The 18,241-nt window shown below is 52.7% G+C and overlaps 1 protein-coding gene across 6 annotated transcripts in view; it reads right to left on the bottom strand.

Annotated features, from left to right (window-relative positions):
• The window catches only part of ABTB2 (ankyrin repeat and BTB domain containing 2), a 202,564-nt gene that overhangs the window by 35,946 nt on the left and 148,377 nt on the right, over positions 1-18,241 (bottom strand). For all 6 annotated transcript variants that reach the window (XR_014837087.1, XR_014837090.1, XR_014837088.1 and 3 more), the window contains exons 2-3: positions 17,373-17,519; positions 9,818-10,031 (exon numbers count right to left, since the gene is read on the bottom strand). Coding sequence is in view for 2 of the 6 variants with exons in the window: in XM_003122881.6 (XP_003122929.2) it covers positions 9,818-10,031; positions 17,373-17,519 (361 nt within the window). In the remaining 4 variants the exon portion in view is untranslated. The remainder of the gene's footprint in view (positions 1-9,817; positions 10,032-17,372; positions 17,520-18,241) is intronic.

The following is an 18,241-nucleotide window of genomic DNA, read 5'->3' as shown; positions in this document are numbered from 1 at the left end:
ACCAGCCCAGCCTGACTCCAGACAGCGCCTGAGCTCCTCTCCTGTCCCCATCCTCAGTGTCTGGCAAGTCCACAGCTCGGCCTCGGAAGACGCCTTTGCTAAGAAAGCAAAGCCTGTTCCCTCTGAGTTGGGACTTCCCAGCACCGAGGCATTCGGTGCAGACAAAGGGGATTGTGGCTGCCCCGTTACAAAAATACTCCAACCGAATGAAGCCCCTGGGCCTGGCAGTTCCCACCTCTTCTCCTCCTCTGTGGGGACTGGTGGGCGCAACAATGGGACAGGAAGTCATATGCAACAGGCAGCCCCTAGGGCACTTGTCAACGGCTGGGTTGAGATCCTGTGCTGTCTCCAGCCCCTGTTATCTGGCACTGCCACTTCCTTTGTCTGCCCCCAGCCCTGGCTCGCTCCTTCTCGGATGCTGGACAGATGTCCACCTTTGCTGGCCCCCGAGAGCCAGCGAACTCAAGTCTGATGGGGAAGAGGCCCCCAGATGCTGAGAGCGAGCAGCCCATGTCACATGGGGCAGGGGGCTCGGACAGAGAGAACAGCTTCCAGGGTCTTGCCCCCTCCCCTGGGAGGCAGGAGGAAGGTATCTCCCTGGATGCTGTGAATTCAGTGCATTTTATCATTGGACCTCCCTGCCCGTGCCAGATCTGCCTGTTCTAGCTGTGACCCTGGGTGCCCCTTTATCCTCTGAAGGCCCCAGTCTGCTCATCTGTAAATGGGAGTGGAAACGGCTTCCTGAGAGCTTGGGAGGACCTGCTGGACTGCTGTGTGTTTAAAGTGCTTTATGGAGTTCGCATTGTGGCTCAGCAGTAACTAACCCGACTAGGATCCATGAGGACACGGGTTCGATCCCTGGCCTTGCTTGGTGGGTTAAGAGTCCGGTGCTGCCGTGAGCTGTGGGGTAGGTTGCAGATGCAACTGGGATCCCGCATTACTGTGGCTGTGGCGTAGGCCAGCTGCTGTCGCTCCAATTTAACCTCTAGCGTGGGAACTTCCATATGTCACAGGTGCGGCCCTAAAAAGATCAAAACAAAACAAAACAAAATAAGTGCTTTATAAACTGGAAGGCTTCATCCAGATTCTTCCAGACCATGTAAAAAGACGTCAAATCGTATCACTCCCATGCTTAACGCTTGACCGTGGCAGCCCATGATGTGTAGGCACCGTGGCCAAACCAGCAGGCGAGAGGCCTAGGACACAAGTGACGTCACTAACTTCAGCGTGTTTGACTCGCTGCTTGGGCTTTGAACCAGTGGGTGGATGAAATCCAGGTTTTAGAGTTCTTTGAGATCCGTAGGGGGTGGGTTGCAGTAAACCCAAAGTTTGTACATATCTCTGTTCAAAACAGTCCTCACCCAATTAGTCCTCTGTGACATCTGGTCTACCCCATCTTCTCTGTCGCTTGCCTGGCTCCCCGGCCACGGTCAGGGGTGGGGTGAGAGGGAGTTAAGGGCAGAGGCTGAAGGCAGTATATAGAGAGGGGAAAAAAAAGACATGCATTTTGAGTAGATGTGATTTTTAAATTCACCCTTGTTTTTGGTTATTATGCATTAAACACAGTTTAGTCCTTCCACTGGTTTATGAAAATAGTAATTATACGGATAATAGCAGCCACCACATATGAAGAGCTTACTCTGCGTTAAGTCCTATCAGTGGATTACCTCATTTGATCCCCACAAAAATCTTTGGAAGTAGATCAAGCCATTTTCCATTCAAAGCTGGGGAAACTGAGACCTGAGAAATTAACTTGCCCATCGTTACACAGCTAGTAAATGGCAGAGCAGACCCCCCACGGGTGGTCTTTCTGACTCCAAAAGTCCAATCTTTAGGTGCTATAGTCTGTCTCATTACTGGAGAAGATACCTAACTGCCTCCTCTGTGCCAGGGGACATTCTATGTGCTGGGGTCCCGGTGGGAACACTGACCCACTGTGCTTATCTTCTAGGGAGGTCAGGATGGCGCAGAAAAGGCAGTAAACAAAACAGACAAGGTAATTTCAGACAGAGGAGGGTTCTCGGAAGAAAAGCAGATGAGGTGATGGAGAATGACTGGGGGTGGGAGCGACTGGTCCCTGTGTGCACCGCAGACTGCAGACAAGTCCCTTTGGAGGTCGCTGGACGCACCAGCCTGGGAGGTACATGGAAACAAGTACTTAATTCACCCAACAGCTACTTTTCTTTCCTTTACTTCTATTTTGGGTAAACAGATGGAAATTTAATGCACAAAAGGGGGGAGTGGAAAGAGAAAAGAGCTTAACATTGCAAATCTTCTTGAAATGGTATTTAAGGGAACCAGAAGTCAGTAGCAGAAAGCCACCACTGCCATCATCTCTATTATTTGATAAGAAAACACTTTCGCAAGCTGAGCAAAAGATTAACGAGCCCACTTCTTCAGACTGAACGCAGAGCTTATCCGCGGGCGCCTCCTATTTATGTAAAGTGCTCATCTGAGGGGAAGCATCCCCCTCCTGCATCTGGACTGCAACAAAGAGGGCCTCTCCTCGCTGGGTACCTCACATGTGAAGGGGACCCGGCCCCAGAACCTGGGGGGCTCCCTGAGAAGTAAGCACTGCTTACGTCTTCACTCCACATGGGAGGAAACTGGGGCTCAAACGGTAAGGAGAAGTGTCCAGATCACAGAGCTGCAGGAGGAGGGGCTGTTTGACCCTCACACACAGGCACCTCTGAGCACACATCTCCATGGAAAAACAGCTCGAGCTCCACCTAGCATTTGCCTAGATAAGCAATAATCAGCGATGACTTACAAAACAAAACAAAACAAAACGTTTAATTCTGTGGTTCTGATATGTAGATCCATTTATGCTGTGAAATATATAGTTGTTGCTGTGGTTCTGATATGTAGATCCATTTATGCTGTGAAATATATAGTTGTTGCTTTTTTCTTTTTTTTTTTTTGTCTTTTCTAGGGCTGCACCTGCAGCATATGGAGGTTCCCAGGCTAGGGGTCTAATCGGAGCTGTAGCCACCGGCCTACGCCAGAGCCACAGCAATGCGGGATCCAAGCCATGTCTGTGACCTACACCACTGCTCATGGCAACACCGGATCCTTAACCCACTGAGCGAGGCCAGGGATCAAACCTGCAACCTCACGGTCCCTAGTCGGATTCGTTAACCACTGAGACACGACAGAACTCCCTGAAATATGTACTTTGAGGTAAGAAAAATCCCTTTGTGACTTCTACTGCCCATGCTTCCCCACTAGTCTTAATGTCTCAAAGTTGTCTGGAACATGAGGAGGAAGAAGAGGAGAAAGAGAAAGAGAAGGAGCAGGAGGAGGAAGAGGAGGAGGAAGAGGAGGAAGAGGAAGAAGAGGAGGAAGAGGAGGAGGAGCAGGAGGAGGAAGAGGAGGAGGAGGAAGAAGAGGAGGAAGAGGAGGAGGAGGAAGAAAAGCAGGAGGAAGATGAGGAAAAGGAGGAAGAAGCAGAGGAGGAGGCGGAAGAGAAAGAGGACGAAGACAGCTGACATACTGCGTGCTAGGCACCGGTGCTTCATGTATATGAACTCCATCCCCGTAACGCCCCTGTGAGGTGGGCACCACCAGTCGTGTGCTAAGCAGCAGCTGAGGCACAGAGGCCGAATGACCCAGGCCACCCGGCTCCTAGGTGGCAGAGCTAGGATTGAATCCAGGCTAGTGGCGAGGTCTGAGGGTCAGCCGAACGCAGTGTCATACAACCAAGCTTCCTTTTGCGCTGTCTGTTGGTTTGTGCTCCTTTTCCCCACTTCTGTCTTGTTTTTGCCTCTCTCATGAGCGTGAGACTCAACCACATAAGCCGCTCTTCCTATTTGTCTTACCTCCCTTCCTGGCTGATCCGCAGAAGTACAAGAACTATGAGTCAGTAAGTAAAGCACTTAAGATGGTATCTGTCACTTAACATGCGCTCTTGAACACTCGCTCTAACTGGCAGGGGTGTTTGTAAGTAGGAGTAATATTAGGAGCTGCTTTATTATTACTCTTGGTAGTGGCAGTGGATACATTAGTAATATCAATAATGGTAGCAGTAATTGCCTTAGTAGCAGCTGTGTTACTAACCCAGATGCTACTTTTTTTTTCGTCTTTTGTCTCTTTAAGGCCGCACCTGCGGCACATGGAGGGTCCCAGGCTAGGGGTCCAGTCGGAGCCACAGCTGCTAGCCTACGCTGGATCCGAGCCTTGTTTGCGACCTACACCACAGCTCATGGCAACACCAGATCCTCAACCCACTGAGCGAGGCCAGGGACTGAACCCACAACCCCACGGCTTCCAGTCGGATTCACTTCCACTGTGCCACAACGGGGACTCCCCAGATGCTACTCCCCAGAACCATATTTTAAGAATCACCATCCTATATCAATGATGAGAGACTATTCTGTGTCAAACACACTGTCTAAGCGGCTTTATGACCACGTTGACAGAGAGGGTTGGGGAATGGCACCCACCGTTTGTAAGGACTTTTATGTGTCAGGCACTGAGTGAAGTGCACGCCTGTATTATTTAACCCCAGCAGACACCTTGTTATCGTCACCACTTTACTGATGAAGAAACAGGCCTAGAAAGATGGGCTGATGTGTCATGCTGCTAGAAGGTAGCCAAGAGATGCCTCTGGGATGACCTGAGAGTCTGGTGGGATCCCCCTATCCTTGGGCCAGACCGAAGACACAGTGTGGACTTCAGGTGGAGTGGGTGGGACCTGTACAGGGTGACACCTTTGCTAAGTCCCGCTCTTCTGAATTCTGTGCACATAACCCAGGAACTGTGGGAACCCTCTTGGCCAGCACGACACGGATCAAGACAGCCAAGACCTGGGCCCACACACAGCATCTTCTGCCAGGATCTTACTTGGTCAAGGGCTTGGATCTCTGAGCAAATACAGCTTCAGGGGAACAGGGATTAAGATTAGTATCAAGCCAGCCCTCTAGGCCCCTTGTCCCTCCTGAATCTGCCAGAGGCGCAGGACCTACCAGCTGGGTGGGTCCTGGCAGCAGGAGCACCTCTCCTCACAGCGCCTTCATTCTCAGAGAGGTCCAGGCACTGAGAAGGGATGTGTCGGGAGAGGGCAAATGAAAACCAGCCAATCACAGAAACCACAGAGCTGGCCAGGTGGGGCCTCTAGGCCACAAGCTCCACCCTCCCCTCCCTGTTTTGGCCCCATCGAGGTCCCAGCTCTCTTGGGCATCACACTTGTTCATTCTCTCTTGCAGGTACTGGTTCTCTCTTGCCATGTGGTCTCAGCATACCCTATTCCTTCTGCCTGATATTAATCATCATAGCAGCTGATACTGAGCGTTCACTGTGCCCAGGTACCGTTCTAAAAGCGCTATTGATAGTAATTCTTCAGTGCTCACACCTTACAAGTGGCTGTGAAGTCTAAATGTCCGCTGTCTATAGAACCTGGGCTCTGGGGAGGCTGAAGCTTCTAAAATCAGAGAGCGGTAAGTTAGACCTCAAACGCCGTGTTTTTGAGTCACCATTCTCCCCTCGGATGGGGCTCCCCTGGCTGCGAAACGTGACACCAGATGTTTCTAGGCTCCGTCCCAAATCAGACTCTCCCCCTGGCTTAGTGTCCTGAACACCAGCAGACCCCAAGCCCTGGGAGGGTGCTTCTCTCCACAAAGGGGCACCAAGCAGGGCTGGTGAGAGGGAAGCAAGGGACCAGTGCTTGACGCCTAAGCCAGCGGGCTGGTTTATGGACATGTGGCCCGCCTTCCCTGCCAGTATTCCCAGATATTCCGCAAGGGCCTGGCTTCTCTGCTGCTGCCAGCAGCACAGCCTGGTGAACCTGATCCCCCCTAACACCCAAGGTTCTGAAGCAGAAAGTCGGATCAACCCCTGTCTACCTCAGCATCCCCTACTGCTCTAGCTGCATCTCTCTCCCTCTGTGCTCTGCTGGATGAGGTCTCCTTCCAGCAGTTTGCTGGTGAGCCAACAGACCTCCCTCGGCTCCTGCACGTCTACAGAGCCTTCCTTTCCACCTCCCCACACTCCTCATTCCCAGGCGGACGATGTCCTCTGCCCAGGAGGCTATCCCAGTTACCCACTCCTCTGCCTCCCGGCACGACAAAGCAAGGACCACAATTGGCCAGATGGCTGCCCATTCCCCTCTAGACCTGGAGGGAAGGAGGCTCCCCCCGATCTCCCTGGGTAACCCTGGATCTCTGACAGCAAGTTCTTTCACTTTCTGAGCTCAGTCCCGGGTGACGACATGCCTTCCAGGGCGGCAGCTGTGACTAATCCTGTGTTTGAGATCCTGCCTGGTGCCTTGATGCAAAGCTGCCAGCAAGGAAGGGATCCTGGGAGGGGTGTGGGGAGGTTCCAGCTGCGAGGCTCTCCCAGGGTGGCAAGGGAGGCGTCCTGGGAGAGGAGAGGCACAGCCAGGAGGAGATCCCAAGGGCCAAGACCCACCCAGGTTCTTAGAGCTTTAGGAGTGGGTCTCAGTAGCCGAGTGCAAAAGCTGTAGCCTGGCTTGGTGAAGGGCGAGGGCTTTCAGGTCAGAGAGATCTGATCTGAATCCTTGCTCAAGTTCTCAGCAGCTAAGTGCCCCCAGCCTCATGCCCTGATTTGTGATATGCAGGTAATGCTAGTACCCACCTTGCTGATTCACTGTGGGCACAAAGGAAACAGAAGCAGATAGAAATGCCCTTTAAAAGGAAGATCTGGCAGAGTTCCCGTTGTGGAGCAGTGGAAACGAATCCGACTAAGAACTATGAGGTTGCAGGTTTGATCCCTGGCCTCGCTCAGTGGGTTAAGGATCCGGTGTTGCCGTGAGCTGTGGTATAGGTCACAGACGCGGCTTGGATGTGGCGTTGCTGTGGCTGGCAGCTGTAGCTCTGATTAGACCCCTAGCCTGGGAACCTCCATATGCCGTGGATGTAGCCCTAAAAAGACAAAAGACCAAATAAAAAAAAAAAGGGAAGAGCTGGCTCATTTCACATGTTATCTTGCTTCACCTTCCCTGATGGGGTCACTTAGCCCCATTTTACAGATGTGGAGCCTGAGGCATGAAGGCGCCTGAATGCGAGGCTGGATCTGAGCTCAGGCCTCTGCTTGGAAGCCCGCAGCTTTTCACGACTCACTGTGGTGGCAGATACAAGTACCTTAGCGTGCCTCCCTGTGCCCTGCAAAGCTGCCCCTTGCTGCCCAGAGCTCCTGCTGCTTCTACAACTCCCTCCTCCCTCCCACACCCAGACAGGAGGCTCTGGGGAGAATGGTCCTTATGGAGAGATACTGAGGCCCTGATGACCAGCGCAGAGGTGGCATGGGACGTTGCAGGGAACCCAGGATGCACATCACACAGAGGGATGAGCCATCCGCCCTTGGTCAGCATGCTTGTGGTCATGCAGCCCCCAGGGGGAAGAAAGAAAGGTAATTTCTTCAAAATCGAAATCTATGAACACATACTGGAGTGGTACCAAAATTGATGCCGTGGGCCAAACCCAAGCCACAAGACTGAGCTCTTAGGCCATGTGTGCGAGGCCATGGAAGAGGTCCCTTCATCCCAATGGACCAGATATCCCCAAACCATCGAACCTCCAACAGAAGGCCTCTGGGCCCCACACCCACCATCACACCAGACATCAGAGGCTCTCTGAGGGACCTGACTCCCGGGCTCTGGTCATGGGACAGAGGGAGGAACTTTAAGGGAATGAGGTGGGGGAGGGGGAGAAAGAGACAGACATCCTCAAACTCACAAAAGCAAAGCTTTGTCACGGTGGGGCCCTAGCAAACTCCAGCTCCTTTGTGCACAGAGCTCTGCTGAGGGTATGGCAGTGGCGGTGCCTCCTGGGGTCAGGCAGCCCAGCCTGCAGTGGAAATGCTGGCCAGGCTGTCCGAGGCCTTGTCACAGTGAGTCTGAGCAGCCAGGAACCCCTCCACCAGAGAGCTGCTGGGCTGTCTGCAGGCCTGGGTATTTTTAAGGGGTCCTCCATCTAGTGCCCAAATCTAAAATCTGGGGATTCCTTTTTCCGAGGGGTAGTTCCAATTTCCCATGCGTCTAATACTCATTTGAAATGATTCATGGAAAAATGCCTCGGGAGCCAATTACTCTGAGCCACAGACAGTGCGGTTTGTAAATAATGAGCCATCGAAACATGGCCTCGCGTCTCTGTGACCACTCGAGCTCAGCCATCACAATCACAGAGAGACCAGCAGCTCGGGTTACACCGAAACCCTGATGCCGTGGTTTAGAGCCTCAGGGGCTGGGAATCCTCGCGGGAGGAAAGCCAGAGGGAAGCCACAAAGAAGAAGAGCGTCTCCCGGGCCAGCACCACAGCCATGGTCAAGCTGGCAGGTCAAGCAGCCCTGCCCAGGGCAGCGGGTCCAAAGAAGGCTCCTTGTCCTCCTCTCCCGGCCACCTCTGCTTGGATGGCCCAGCCTTAGGCTCAGTCTAGCCCCTTGGGGAAGCAAGCCTCCTCTGCCTGTGCCCACGTCCTCCAGATGTCTTCCTTGCCCTTTCTCCCTCCCAGCCAGCTCTGGCGACCCCAGCAACTTCTCCACAAAGCAGAAACAGCTGGAGCATGGGGCCCGTTCTTGGCCTCCACCTCCCCAATGGATGCTGCTTTCAGGAAACCCGGGGCCACCACCTGCCACCTTTGTTCTGTGTCAGGCCCAGGATGACTGGTCTTGTCCTTGCATTTACCGTCTAGATCCCAGAGAAATAAGACAATGATGATCGAATACTGATACCATAAATAACAGAGCAGTGGCAGCATTTACTGGGAATCTACTACCTGTGTGTACTGGGCCACTATTCCTTTCTATCTCTTGTAATGACAAAAGGTATGGTACCCTGGTCATGAGCAGAGCCTGTGTGGCCTTGTCAAGGCACTAAATCTCTCTGTGCCTCCACTTACCCATCTGTGAAATGGGGTTGCAAAGAGCACTTATTTCCTGGAAGTGTGAGCCCATGTGTAAAGTGCTCAGCATAGCACTTGGCAAGCAGCAAATACTCAATAAACGTGACTAATCCTCCCTGAATCGTGACAAGTGCTTCATTCTGCCCTGTGTTGACAGCTGAGGACGCTGAGGCTCAGGGAGGTTAGGAACCTTGCATAAAGTTCTCAGGGTTCATGAATGCCAGAGCTGCTATGTGTGCCCAGGCCACCTGACTCCTGGGCATCTCCCCCTTTCCAGTTTTTGCAACCTGTCTGCAGGATTGCCAGTGTTTTCATGATGGCTGATGGCCATGTGTGTGCCCGACTCATGCCCCTCTCCTTGAGCAGTGTCCAACCTACACATCTGTTCTTAGTGACCCTTTCGCCAATTAGGAAAGGGCTGGGACCTTGTGGAGAGCCCTAGACTGGAGGCCAGCAGGCCTGGATGCTTGGGCTCTTCATCCACGAAGCTGCTAGAGCCATGATATTCTCAGCTGTAAAATGAGTGGACAGGGCAAAACATGCCTACGATTCCTAACAAGGATGATGGTAATAGTGACATCACTGTCATCCAGAGAGGTGACAGCTGCCACTGATAGAGGGTCCAGTTATCACTCAGACACTCTCTGTTTTAAGTGCTTTATCTGAAGAGCACTAGCTCACTCGATTCTTACTACCACTTTTCTCGATAGGTGTGAATAACTCATTTTATAAAAGAAGCAACTGAATTTCAGCGAGCCCAGGTAGGGAGCGCTAGCGCTGTGAGACAGGCCAAAGCCCACCTTCTGAGCCCCAGTGACCTCACACCACATCAGGTTAGGGTAAAACAAATCCCACGGCATTCCAGGGCCAGGGCTTTTTTTCTACCTTGTAGGTCACTCAGTCAGTCAACACACGTTGGGTAGCTTGGCCCACCGGGGGTGCAGCCCAAGGCAGATTCCTACCGTTCATTGTTCAGGGCCATCCTTGGGGGGTCCAGGTTGGGGTTCTCCATGGACTCCATCTGTGGACACCGCAGGAAGTAGTAGAGCGTGTGGAGGGCATCAGGGGACCAGGTGATGGGCTGGGGCGGCTGGCGGGCCTGGCGGGCGGGGCTGGAGCCAGGACACAGGGGGTGGCGCCCCTGCATGTGGTGCATGGCGCGGGAAACCAGGTCACCTGGCAGGGAGGGCAGAGAGGAGGAGGAAAAAGTGAGAAAAAGTCTCAGTTCATAGCCCCCATTCTTCCAAGGATACTTGCTAAAGAGAAGCAGCTCCTAAATCCGCATGCAAAATTACTGTTTACCCAGAGGCAACAGGCGGAGGTGGAAACTGTCACCCAGACACACGATAGCAATTTCGATTCCCTTTCACTTGCAGTCCTGCCTTAAGAGCAGAACGAAACCCTTGCCAGGGCTGGGCTCCACCAGAACTTATGCTAATGTGGTTTCTCTTTCAACATCCTCACTCTCTCCACCACCTCACAGGCTTTCCCCAGCTCTGACTGCACGAATCTCTCTGGACCTCATCTCCCAACCTCTTGGTCCGGCGCCAGGCTGCATGGTGATTCTTGCTCCCGCCTCGTGCTGTCAGGTGCAAAGCCCAGGTACATCTGCAGAAAAGGTACCTCCCTTCTTCACGGCCTCAAGAAAAACTCCCACCACCGCCCCACCACCATGGCCTCACTATGTGCCAAGCGTTCGGTTTCCTAGCAACAGGATTTAATTGGCTGGGTCCCAAATATTATCCCTATTTTACAGATGAGGAGACTGAGGCTTAGGTGGTGAGCAAGCATTTACTGACCCCAGGCATCTCCCAGGTCCCTGGGATGCCTCGGTGACCAGAGGCTAAGTAACGGGTAGAGCCTAAATCCGAATCCAGGCTTGTGTGGCGCCAAGGTCCCTGAATGGAACTGCGACCCAGGCTGTGGCCTTCCCTCCTGAAGTCTGTGGGGTCCTCGGGTCCCCATATCCTGTGTTGTGTTTCTGCCCAAGTCAAGTCTTTTCAATAACCCACCAGCCCGGGACAGCAAACATCCCATCATTGTATGAGGCCACAATGCTGAGGAAGGATGGCGGAAATGCGTCCCGGCACCTGTGGGCTCCTGGTGCTAAGAAAAGTGGTGCCTCCTATTCTTCTCGGGTCTGAGAACTCAGGTGGGGGTGGGGGGCATCTCCTGTGGGTCAGCTTCCCCCCTACCCCCTGCCCCCGTGATAGCCCCTTGGAGGGAAAGCCTCTGGACAAGGCTGGTGCTAAGGTGAGAGAAGTGAGTAGGTTTTCACATGGTGAGGGAGGTGTCATTTGGCAGGAGTGAGTCATTCACTGACTCGGTTAACCTTCCCTGCCTGGCGTTGGCCAGCCTGGTACCCGCTCCATGTGTCCCTGGAGCTCTGTGCAGGTTCTAAGGCACAACAGGTGCTCAGAGAACTTTTGGAGCATGACAAAAATAGCCTTACACATTCCTTTCTGCCAAGTTGTCCCACGACAGCCACAGCAATGGTGTCTGGCTTCCAAGCAGGGGCAATGACAGCCCTGGAATCGGGGCTCTCCCCTGGGAGAGAGCCCTCCATGCCTCCCACCTCCAAGGACTCACTCCTGTCTGCACAGTAGACCCCACGCATCCTGTAGCTCTGGCTCAGCTGCCTGGTACCTCCGGACAAACCCCAGCACCAAGAGGGCTGTGGGCACTGAGTTCCTGACCCTTGGTCCCCAGCCCCCAATTTCTGAGTTGATTGGTCTGGGGCAGGACCCAGGAAAATCTGCATTTTGTAAAAGTTCCCTTGGTGAGTCTAACATTCAGTCAGGTTTGAGAATCACCAGGTAAGTGGATGCAAGCATAGATTCCCGAGTCAGACCTCATTAGCTTCAAATCAGGGCTCTGCTACTTCCAACTCTTATGTAAGTTACTTCTCAAAGGCTCATCTGTAAAATGGGAATAATCCTTTCTAACCTAAAAATTCTAAGGGTTCAGGAGTTCCCATTGTGGCTCAGAGGTAATGAATTGAACTAGAATCCATGAGGACACGGGTTTGATCTTTGGCCCTGCTCAGTGGCTTAAGGATCCAGTACTCCTGTGAGCTATGGTATAGACAGCAGATGTGGCTTGGATCCAGCTGCGGCTGTGGTGTAGGCTGGCAGCTGTAGCTCCAATTTGACCCCTAGCCTGGGACCTTCCCTATGCCGAGGGTACGGCCCTAAAACAAACAAGCAAACAAAATTCTGGGGAGTCAAATAAATAATAAACATAAAGCACTTAACATCGTGTTTGGCACCGAATGAGTTCCCGCCTGGTAAGTTAAATACATCACCGTTATTATTACTGTCCTATTGTTATTATTCTCTACCCTACAGAGCGCCTACCCTACCCCGTGGTGCTCTTCCTTCTAGGACCTCCGCCTGCCGTCAGGCACTGCCCCACATTTCCCAGGAAAGGAGGAGTCCAGCCCTGAAAAGCCAGACCCAGCCCTGCCCTCGGGCTCCTGGGTGGTAGAAACTGGCCTCAACCACCCCGGGCCAAGCCGCCGCCCAGCAGCCAGTTGTACAGCGCCATTGGCAGCAGTAAGTTGAAACCTGGCTCCCGTTTCTCCAGGTCTAAATGTCCTAAGTGTTGGCAAGACCACAGGACCACAAGGAGGAGAATTCAGAGTCCTCCACTCCTAACATCAAGGAAATCTTGTTGAAGTATCATTTCAAAGGCTCAACAAGCAGAAGTCATTATCATTAATTATGTTTAAGGCCGTTTCACTGTTACTGGTGTGGAATCCTTGGCAGCACATTTCCAGCCACGATACAAGCAAGAAAATCCAGGAAGGAATAAAAGTGTCTCCCGAGGGTTCTCCAAAAGGGAAGCCAGGAACAGAGGGGCCTCTTAAAGGTTTGGAAAACCGTGAAGGCAGCAGAATGGTCACTGGAGATGGAGTCCCTGGACGCTTTGCTCCAAGACCAACTGTGGGCTGTTAGTTTCCCTCAAAGACCAAAGAGGCAGATGCCTGCAGATAACTCTGATCAGGCGTCTAAAAACTTACACTGTGCTGCAACCCCTGGTTACAGCTAAAGGCAGCTGCTTGCTTTGAATGTTCTCCCAGAGTGATTTTCCTCCCAGCCACCTTCTATGTGCGAGGCTTTGCGATGGACAGAAAAAGATAGACGGAATCTCTCATCTTTACAACAACCCTGTAAGGGAGGCATTTCCATGTTACAGATGAGGACACAGGCTCAGAGACAGTAAATGATTAGTCCAGCTGCATGACAAGCAAGTGAAGTAGCCAGGACTTGGGCTGGAGTCCCTGGGTCCCAAATGCATGCCCTCAACTATTGCGACACTGCTACTTGAAGTGTGGTTAGCGAGGTGGGACAGGTCTGTGACCTGGTGGTTACTAGTTCACAGATTCATTTCAAAAACTGAGAGTCACCTTGAAATAACTTCCAGGGCAATCTGACAGAGTGACTTTAAGCCCATTTAGTCTAATACTAATTTTAAAAAATTGGCTCGCATCTTACCTGTTCATTAGCTCATATTTCTACATGTTTCCTTTTATTATATTTTATAAAAGTTGCAGTGTGCAACAGTGTTGGGGGGATATAATCACTGGCCTGTCACCCCAGAGAGTTTGAGAAGCTGTGGCGGAAGGGGCTGTCTTGGTTTGGTGCAGCCAGGAGGCGTTTCTGAAGTGTCCTTGTGCTTGAGAATCAATTGATCCTAAGTTTGAGGAGACCTGAGTCAGAAGCCCAGAAACACTGGCGAGCGTGAAGAAATAAGCCCTCTTGCTTGTAAATCACAAGAGCCTTGATCGGAGGGGCTACGCGTTCCGCCTGGTCTGTCCTACCTGCATCAGGAGCTACGGAATAAAAGCAGCAGGGGAAAGCCTGGAATTCAGCACTGTCTCCAAAGTGAGGCACCCATACCATCCGGCTCCCTTCAAAGAGACATGTTTTGTTTATTTCTTATTCCCTCCCATTTACGTTCTCAGGGGCAGAGAGCGACAGAGGAAAATACAAGTGCCCAAGCTCCTTTGCAGCTGGACTTAAAACAAGAATGAACTCCTCAGCCTCCCTGGCAGGCTGGCCTTGGGAGGTGCAGGGGGTGAGTATGTGTTAGACCTGGTACGAGGTTTTAGGTACGAGGTGCTCAGTACCAAGTATCACTAGCCTCATTAAGCTCTCCAGTCTCGGAGAGAAAATCTGCAGTCCCTTCCTCCACCTTCGTCTCCTCCCTCCCTCCCTCCCATTAGCAAAAACCTTGGTTTCAGGGCAAGGGAGCAAGTGCAACTTGGCACATGACACAGTCTGCTTGGCTGTCTGGGAAAGATGCAGATGCTCTGGGGATGCTTCTTCCCCTTGGCCGGAGGAGCAGCTGGACCAGGATGGGGACCAAGCCTAGGCAGGTTCCAGGAGGAGAAAGCTGGATGATGGAGAACTCATTCCTACACACCCACCCACCCACCACCCCTCAGGTACTGTTCTCATCACAAATGATACAATACAGCAGGGGACACAGATACAGCCTCCATTCTCATGAAGCTGATGTTCTAATCACATGAGAGAGATGACCACTCCACAAGTCATCATGCAATAAATCCCAAACATCGGCTAGTACTTTGAACAAACCAAAGCCATAAGGTAGGAGACAGAGGAACAAGGGTGGGACCCTTCGTCTCTGCAGGGTGCTCAGGGAGGGCCTGTCTAGCAAGTCATTTGGGCAGAGACTTGAAGAATGTGAAGGACTAACGTGTTTGGGCATCTGCAGGAAAAAGGCAGAGGAAGAGCTGGTGCAAAGGCCCTGGGGTTGGAGGATCTTGGTCAGGAGCCTGGGGTGGCTGGAGCAGGTCAACAAGAGAAGAGTAGAAAGTGATGGAGCCAGATCATATGCCAGATCTGGGATTTCACTGAGGGTGCTGGGAAGCCATGGAGGGAATGGAGGGGATACTGAGCAGCCCCCGTTTGGGTGGAGTTGGTAGCAGTGAGGTGATGAAGGGAACAAATTAAAACGTAGAATATTTTTAAATTTTATGATTATTTTTACATTTTTAGGCCCACACCTGCAGCACATGGACGTTCCCAGGCTAGGGGTCGAATTGGAGCTACAGTTGCTGGCCTACACCACAGCCACAGCCTCGCAGGATCCAAACCTCGTCTGCGACTTACACCACAGCTCGCGCCAATGCCAGATCCTTAGCTCACTGAGTGGGCCCAGGGCCCCAACCTGCATCCTCATGGATACTAGTCAGGTTCATTACTGCTGGGTCACAACAGAAACTCCCTAGAAGAGTTTTAGAAGGTAGGACTGATAGGACTCGGTCCCTAGGCTGAACGGCAAGGACAGGGTGATGACAAGACCTTCCCCTGAAGGAAGTTTCTGACTGCTCCCCTTGGGCCTGACCGTGGATTATGAGGGGCACAGAGGCCACTACAAGAAAAGGCTCTAGGATAAAAGCCACGATCACACTCTGACCTTGACCTCAGCTGCCCTGAGATGCTGGTGGCTGGGTTGCTAGCCACATCTAGGAAGCCCACAGCCCTAGGTAAGTAAGACCTTTGCTAAGGCCAGACACAGCAGGAGACAAGCCCCCACTCTGATTCTTCCCATTAGCAGTCTGACTTGGGGAAAATGACTTTTTTTTTTTGCTTTTTAGGGCTATACCCTTGGCATATGGAAGTTCCCAGGCTAGGGGTCCAATCAGAGCTACAGCTGCCGGCCTCTGCCACAGCCACAGCCACAGCCACGCCAGATCCTAGCCTCGTCTGTGACCTACACCACAGCTCAGGGCAACGTTGGATCCTTAACCCACTGAGCGAGGCCAGGGATTGAACCCGCGACCTCATGGTTCCTAGTCGGGATTCGTTAACCACTGAGCCACGACGGGAACTCCAAAAATGACTTTTCTTCTCTGAGCCTCAGTTCGCTCATCAGGACATGCCGCGCTGAGTTGCTCTGCAGAGTAAAGGAGGTGCTTCATTCCCACAGTAAGTGCTCTCGTAATGTTCAAAATGCAAAACAAACCCAAGGTGATCTCCAGGGGACAGAGGGCTAAGTGTGTCCCTCACTGTCCTCAGGGCAGGAGAGCTCACCAAACAGACTGTGTAGGACCCCAAACACAGCTCACTGTTCAGGAGGCATTCATCTCAGGTGGAGATCAAGCCACACACCCGAGTCCACTTCCTGCAGGGTCCCCAGGGGGCAGGGGGCCCAGGTGGCCATGCCGTAATGCCCCCAGGAGGCAGAGAGCCCGGAAGTCCCAGCTTTATTACCAATCTGCTCTGTGACCTTGAACCAGGCACCTTCACTTCCTGTCTTGGGAAGAGGAGGAAGACTGGGGGGAGGGAAGGAAGAAGCTGTGTCCTGAAGAAACAGAAAGGCTTGCCAGTCACTATTCAGGGGCCAGAAAACTCAAAGAACTCATGAGCGGAAAAGGCTGGAGCAGAGTGAAACTCCATCTGCTTCCACACTGCGTGCTGTGACCCCCACCCCCGCCCGGGGCAGGCGACTCACCCTCCGCTGGGGAAGGGGGGTCTCAGGACACCTCGAGGGAGAACGAGGAGGCGGCAGCGTGTGTGGTTTGATTTCTTCAATAATTGGAATAATGAGAAGGAACGATGGGGAGGCGTGGGCAATCTTCCGCCTCCTGACACACTCTTTTGAAGCAGCTGTCAAATGGTAATGGCCTAGACCCAGGGGTTTCCCGCTGTGTTCCAGAGTGTTCTGAGGTCCTGGGAGGTGCCCTGGCCACTGCACGGCTGAAGCCACAGACCATGCCCTCCTGCAGCCAGAGACGCTCTGCTTTTCTCTTTTCTCTCTTTTTTTTTTTTTTTTTTTGGTCTTTTGGCCTTTTCTAAGGGCCACTCCCATGGCATGTGGAGGTTCCTAGGCTAGGGGTCTAATCGGAGCTGTAGCTGCCAAGCCTACGCCAGAGCCACAGCAACTTGAGGTCTGAGCTGCATCTGCAACCTACACCACAGCTCACAGCAACACTGGATCCTTAACCCACTGCGCAAGGCCAGGGATTGAACCCACAACCTCATGGTTCCTGGTCAGATTCGTTAACCACTGCGCCACGACAGGAACTCTTCGTTCTTTTTTATATGTTGAGGTTTCAGGAGGTGACTTCTTTCTAATACCGACTATAAATGTAGAGTCTTTGGGGCCAGGCAGGGAAAATAACTGAGACAGGGCAGCTGTGGATACCGAGGTATGTGACAATGTAAGGAACGCGTGCTGTCCCCTTAGCCGCTGCTCCCCACCCCTACCCCGCATGACTGTCACGTAGGAACAGGGCGCAGCAGTGCCAGATCATCTGATGTCTCTAGAAAAACCAGAGATATCTGGATTTGGATGTGATTAAGTGCACGGCTGGCCAAAACCATCGGTGTTTATGGGCTGCCAGTTGGCAACCTCTGGCCTTGAAGGATGAATGGAGCTTTCAGAGAAGGCAAGGAACATACAAGAGGGGGAAGCCAGGACCCCAAAGGTGGGCTCTTCCTTGTCTGTCCCATTAAGGCAGTGGGATGTGGATGCCTCACTTACTCAGCTCCGAGATGCTCCCCACGCAGGTGGCCAGGAGCGACTGCTCCAGGGTCCGGAGCTCCAGCTGCGCGTAGGCGTCGGCTCGCTCATCATGGCCCAGGGACCCGCCGTTGTAGGGACTGAAGTACGCAGGGAGGGACAGGACACCTGTGGGGAGACAAGGTGGGCAGGTCACCTGAGGAAGGATGCAAATTCGGCGGGTCACGACCCCTCCCTGTCCAGTCAAGAGCAGTCCTTGGGCAAATCTCAAGGCTCCACTGAGGACAGCTGACTTTTCACTGTGAACAGTGCTATAGAAGCCAGAATCAGGGGTGGCCCACCTGCAGATTTTTTTTTTTCCTTGCTTTTTAGGGCCACACCTGTGGCATATGGAAGTTCCCAGGCAAGGGGTCGAGTTGGAGCTACCGCTGCCAGCCTACACCACAGCCACAGCAACGTGGGATCTGAGCCACTTACACCTGTGACCTATACTGTAGCTTGTGGCAATGCTGGATCCTTAAGCCACTGAGCGAGGCCAAGGATTGAACCTGCATCCTCATGGATACTAGTTGGGTTCGTAACCTGCTGAGGCACGAAGAGAACTCCCTGTAGATGTGGGGTTTTTTCCTTTTTTCTTTTTTGTTTTTCTCTAGGGCCACACCCACGGCATATGGAGGTTCCCAGGCTAGGGGTCGAATCAGAGCTGTAGCTGCCGGCCTACACCACAGCCACAGCAATGCAGGATCCAAGTGACATCTGCAACCTATACCACAGCTCACGACAACGCTGGATCCTTAACCCACTGGGCGAGGCCAGGGATCGAACCCACCACCTCATGGTTCCTAGTTGGATTCGTTAGCCACTGAGCCACGATGGGAACTCCTGTGGAT

This window comes from Sus scrofa, chromosome 2 (genome assembly GCF_054392235.1).
Source record: "Sus scrofa isolate SSC_HxYL_T2T_F1_AM1 chromosome 2, Sscrofa_HxYL_maternal_Yorkshire_Landrace_v2.0, whole genome shotgun sequence".
Classification (NCBI taxonomy): domain Eukaryota; kingdom Metazoa; phylum Chordata; class Mammalia; order Artiodactyla; family Suidae; genus Sus; species Sus scrofa.
This window is presented reverse-complemented; position numbering and strand designations above follow the sequence as displayed.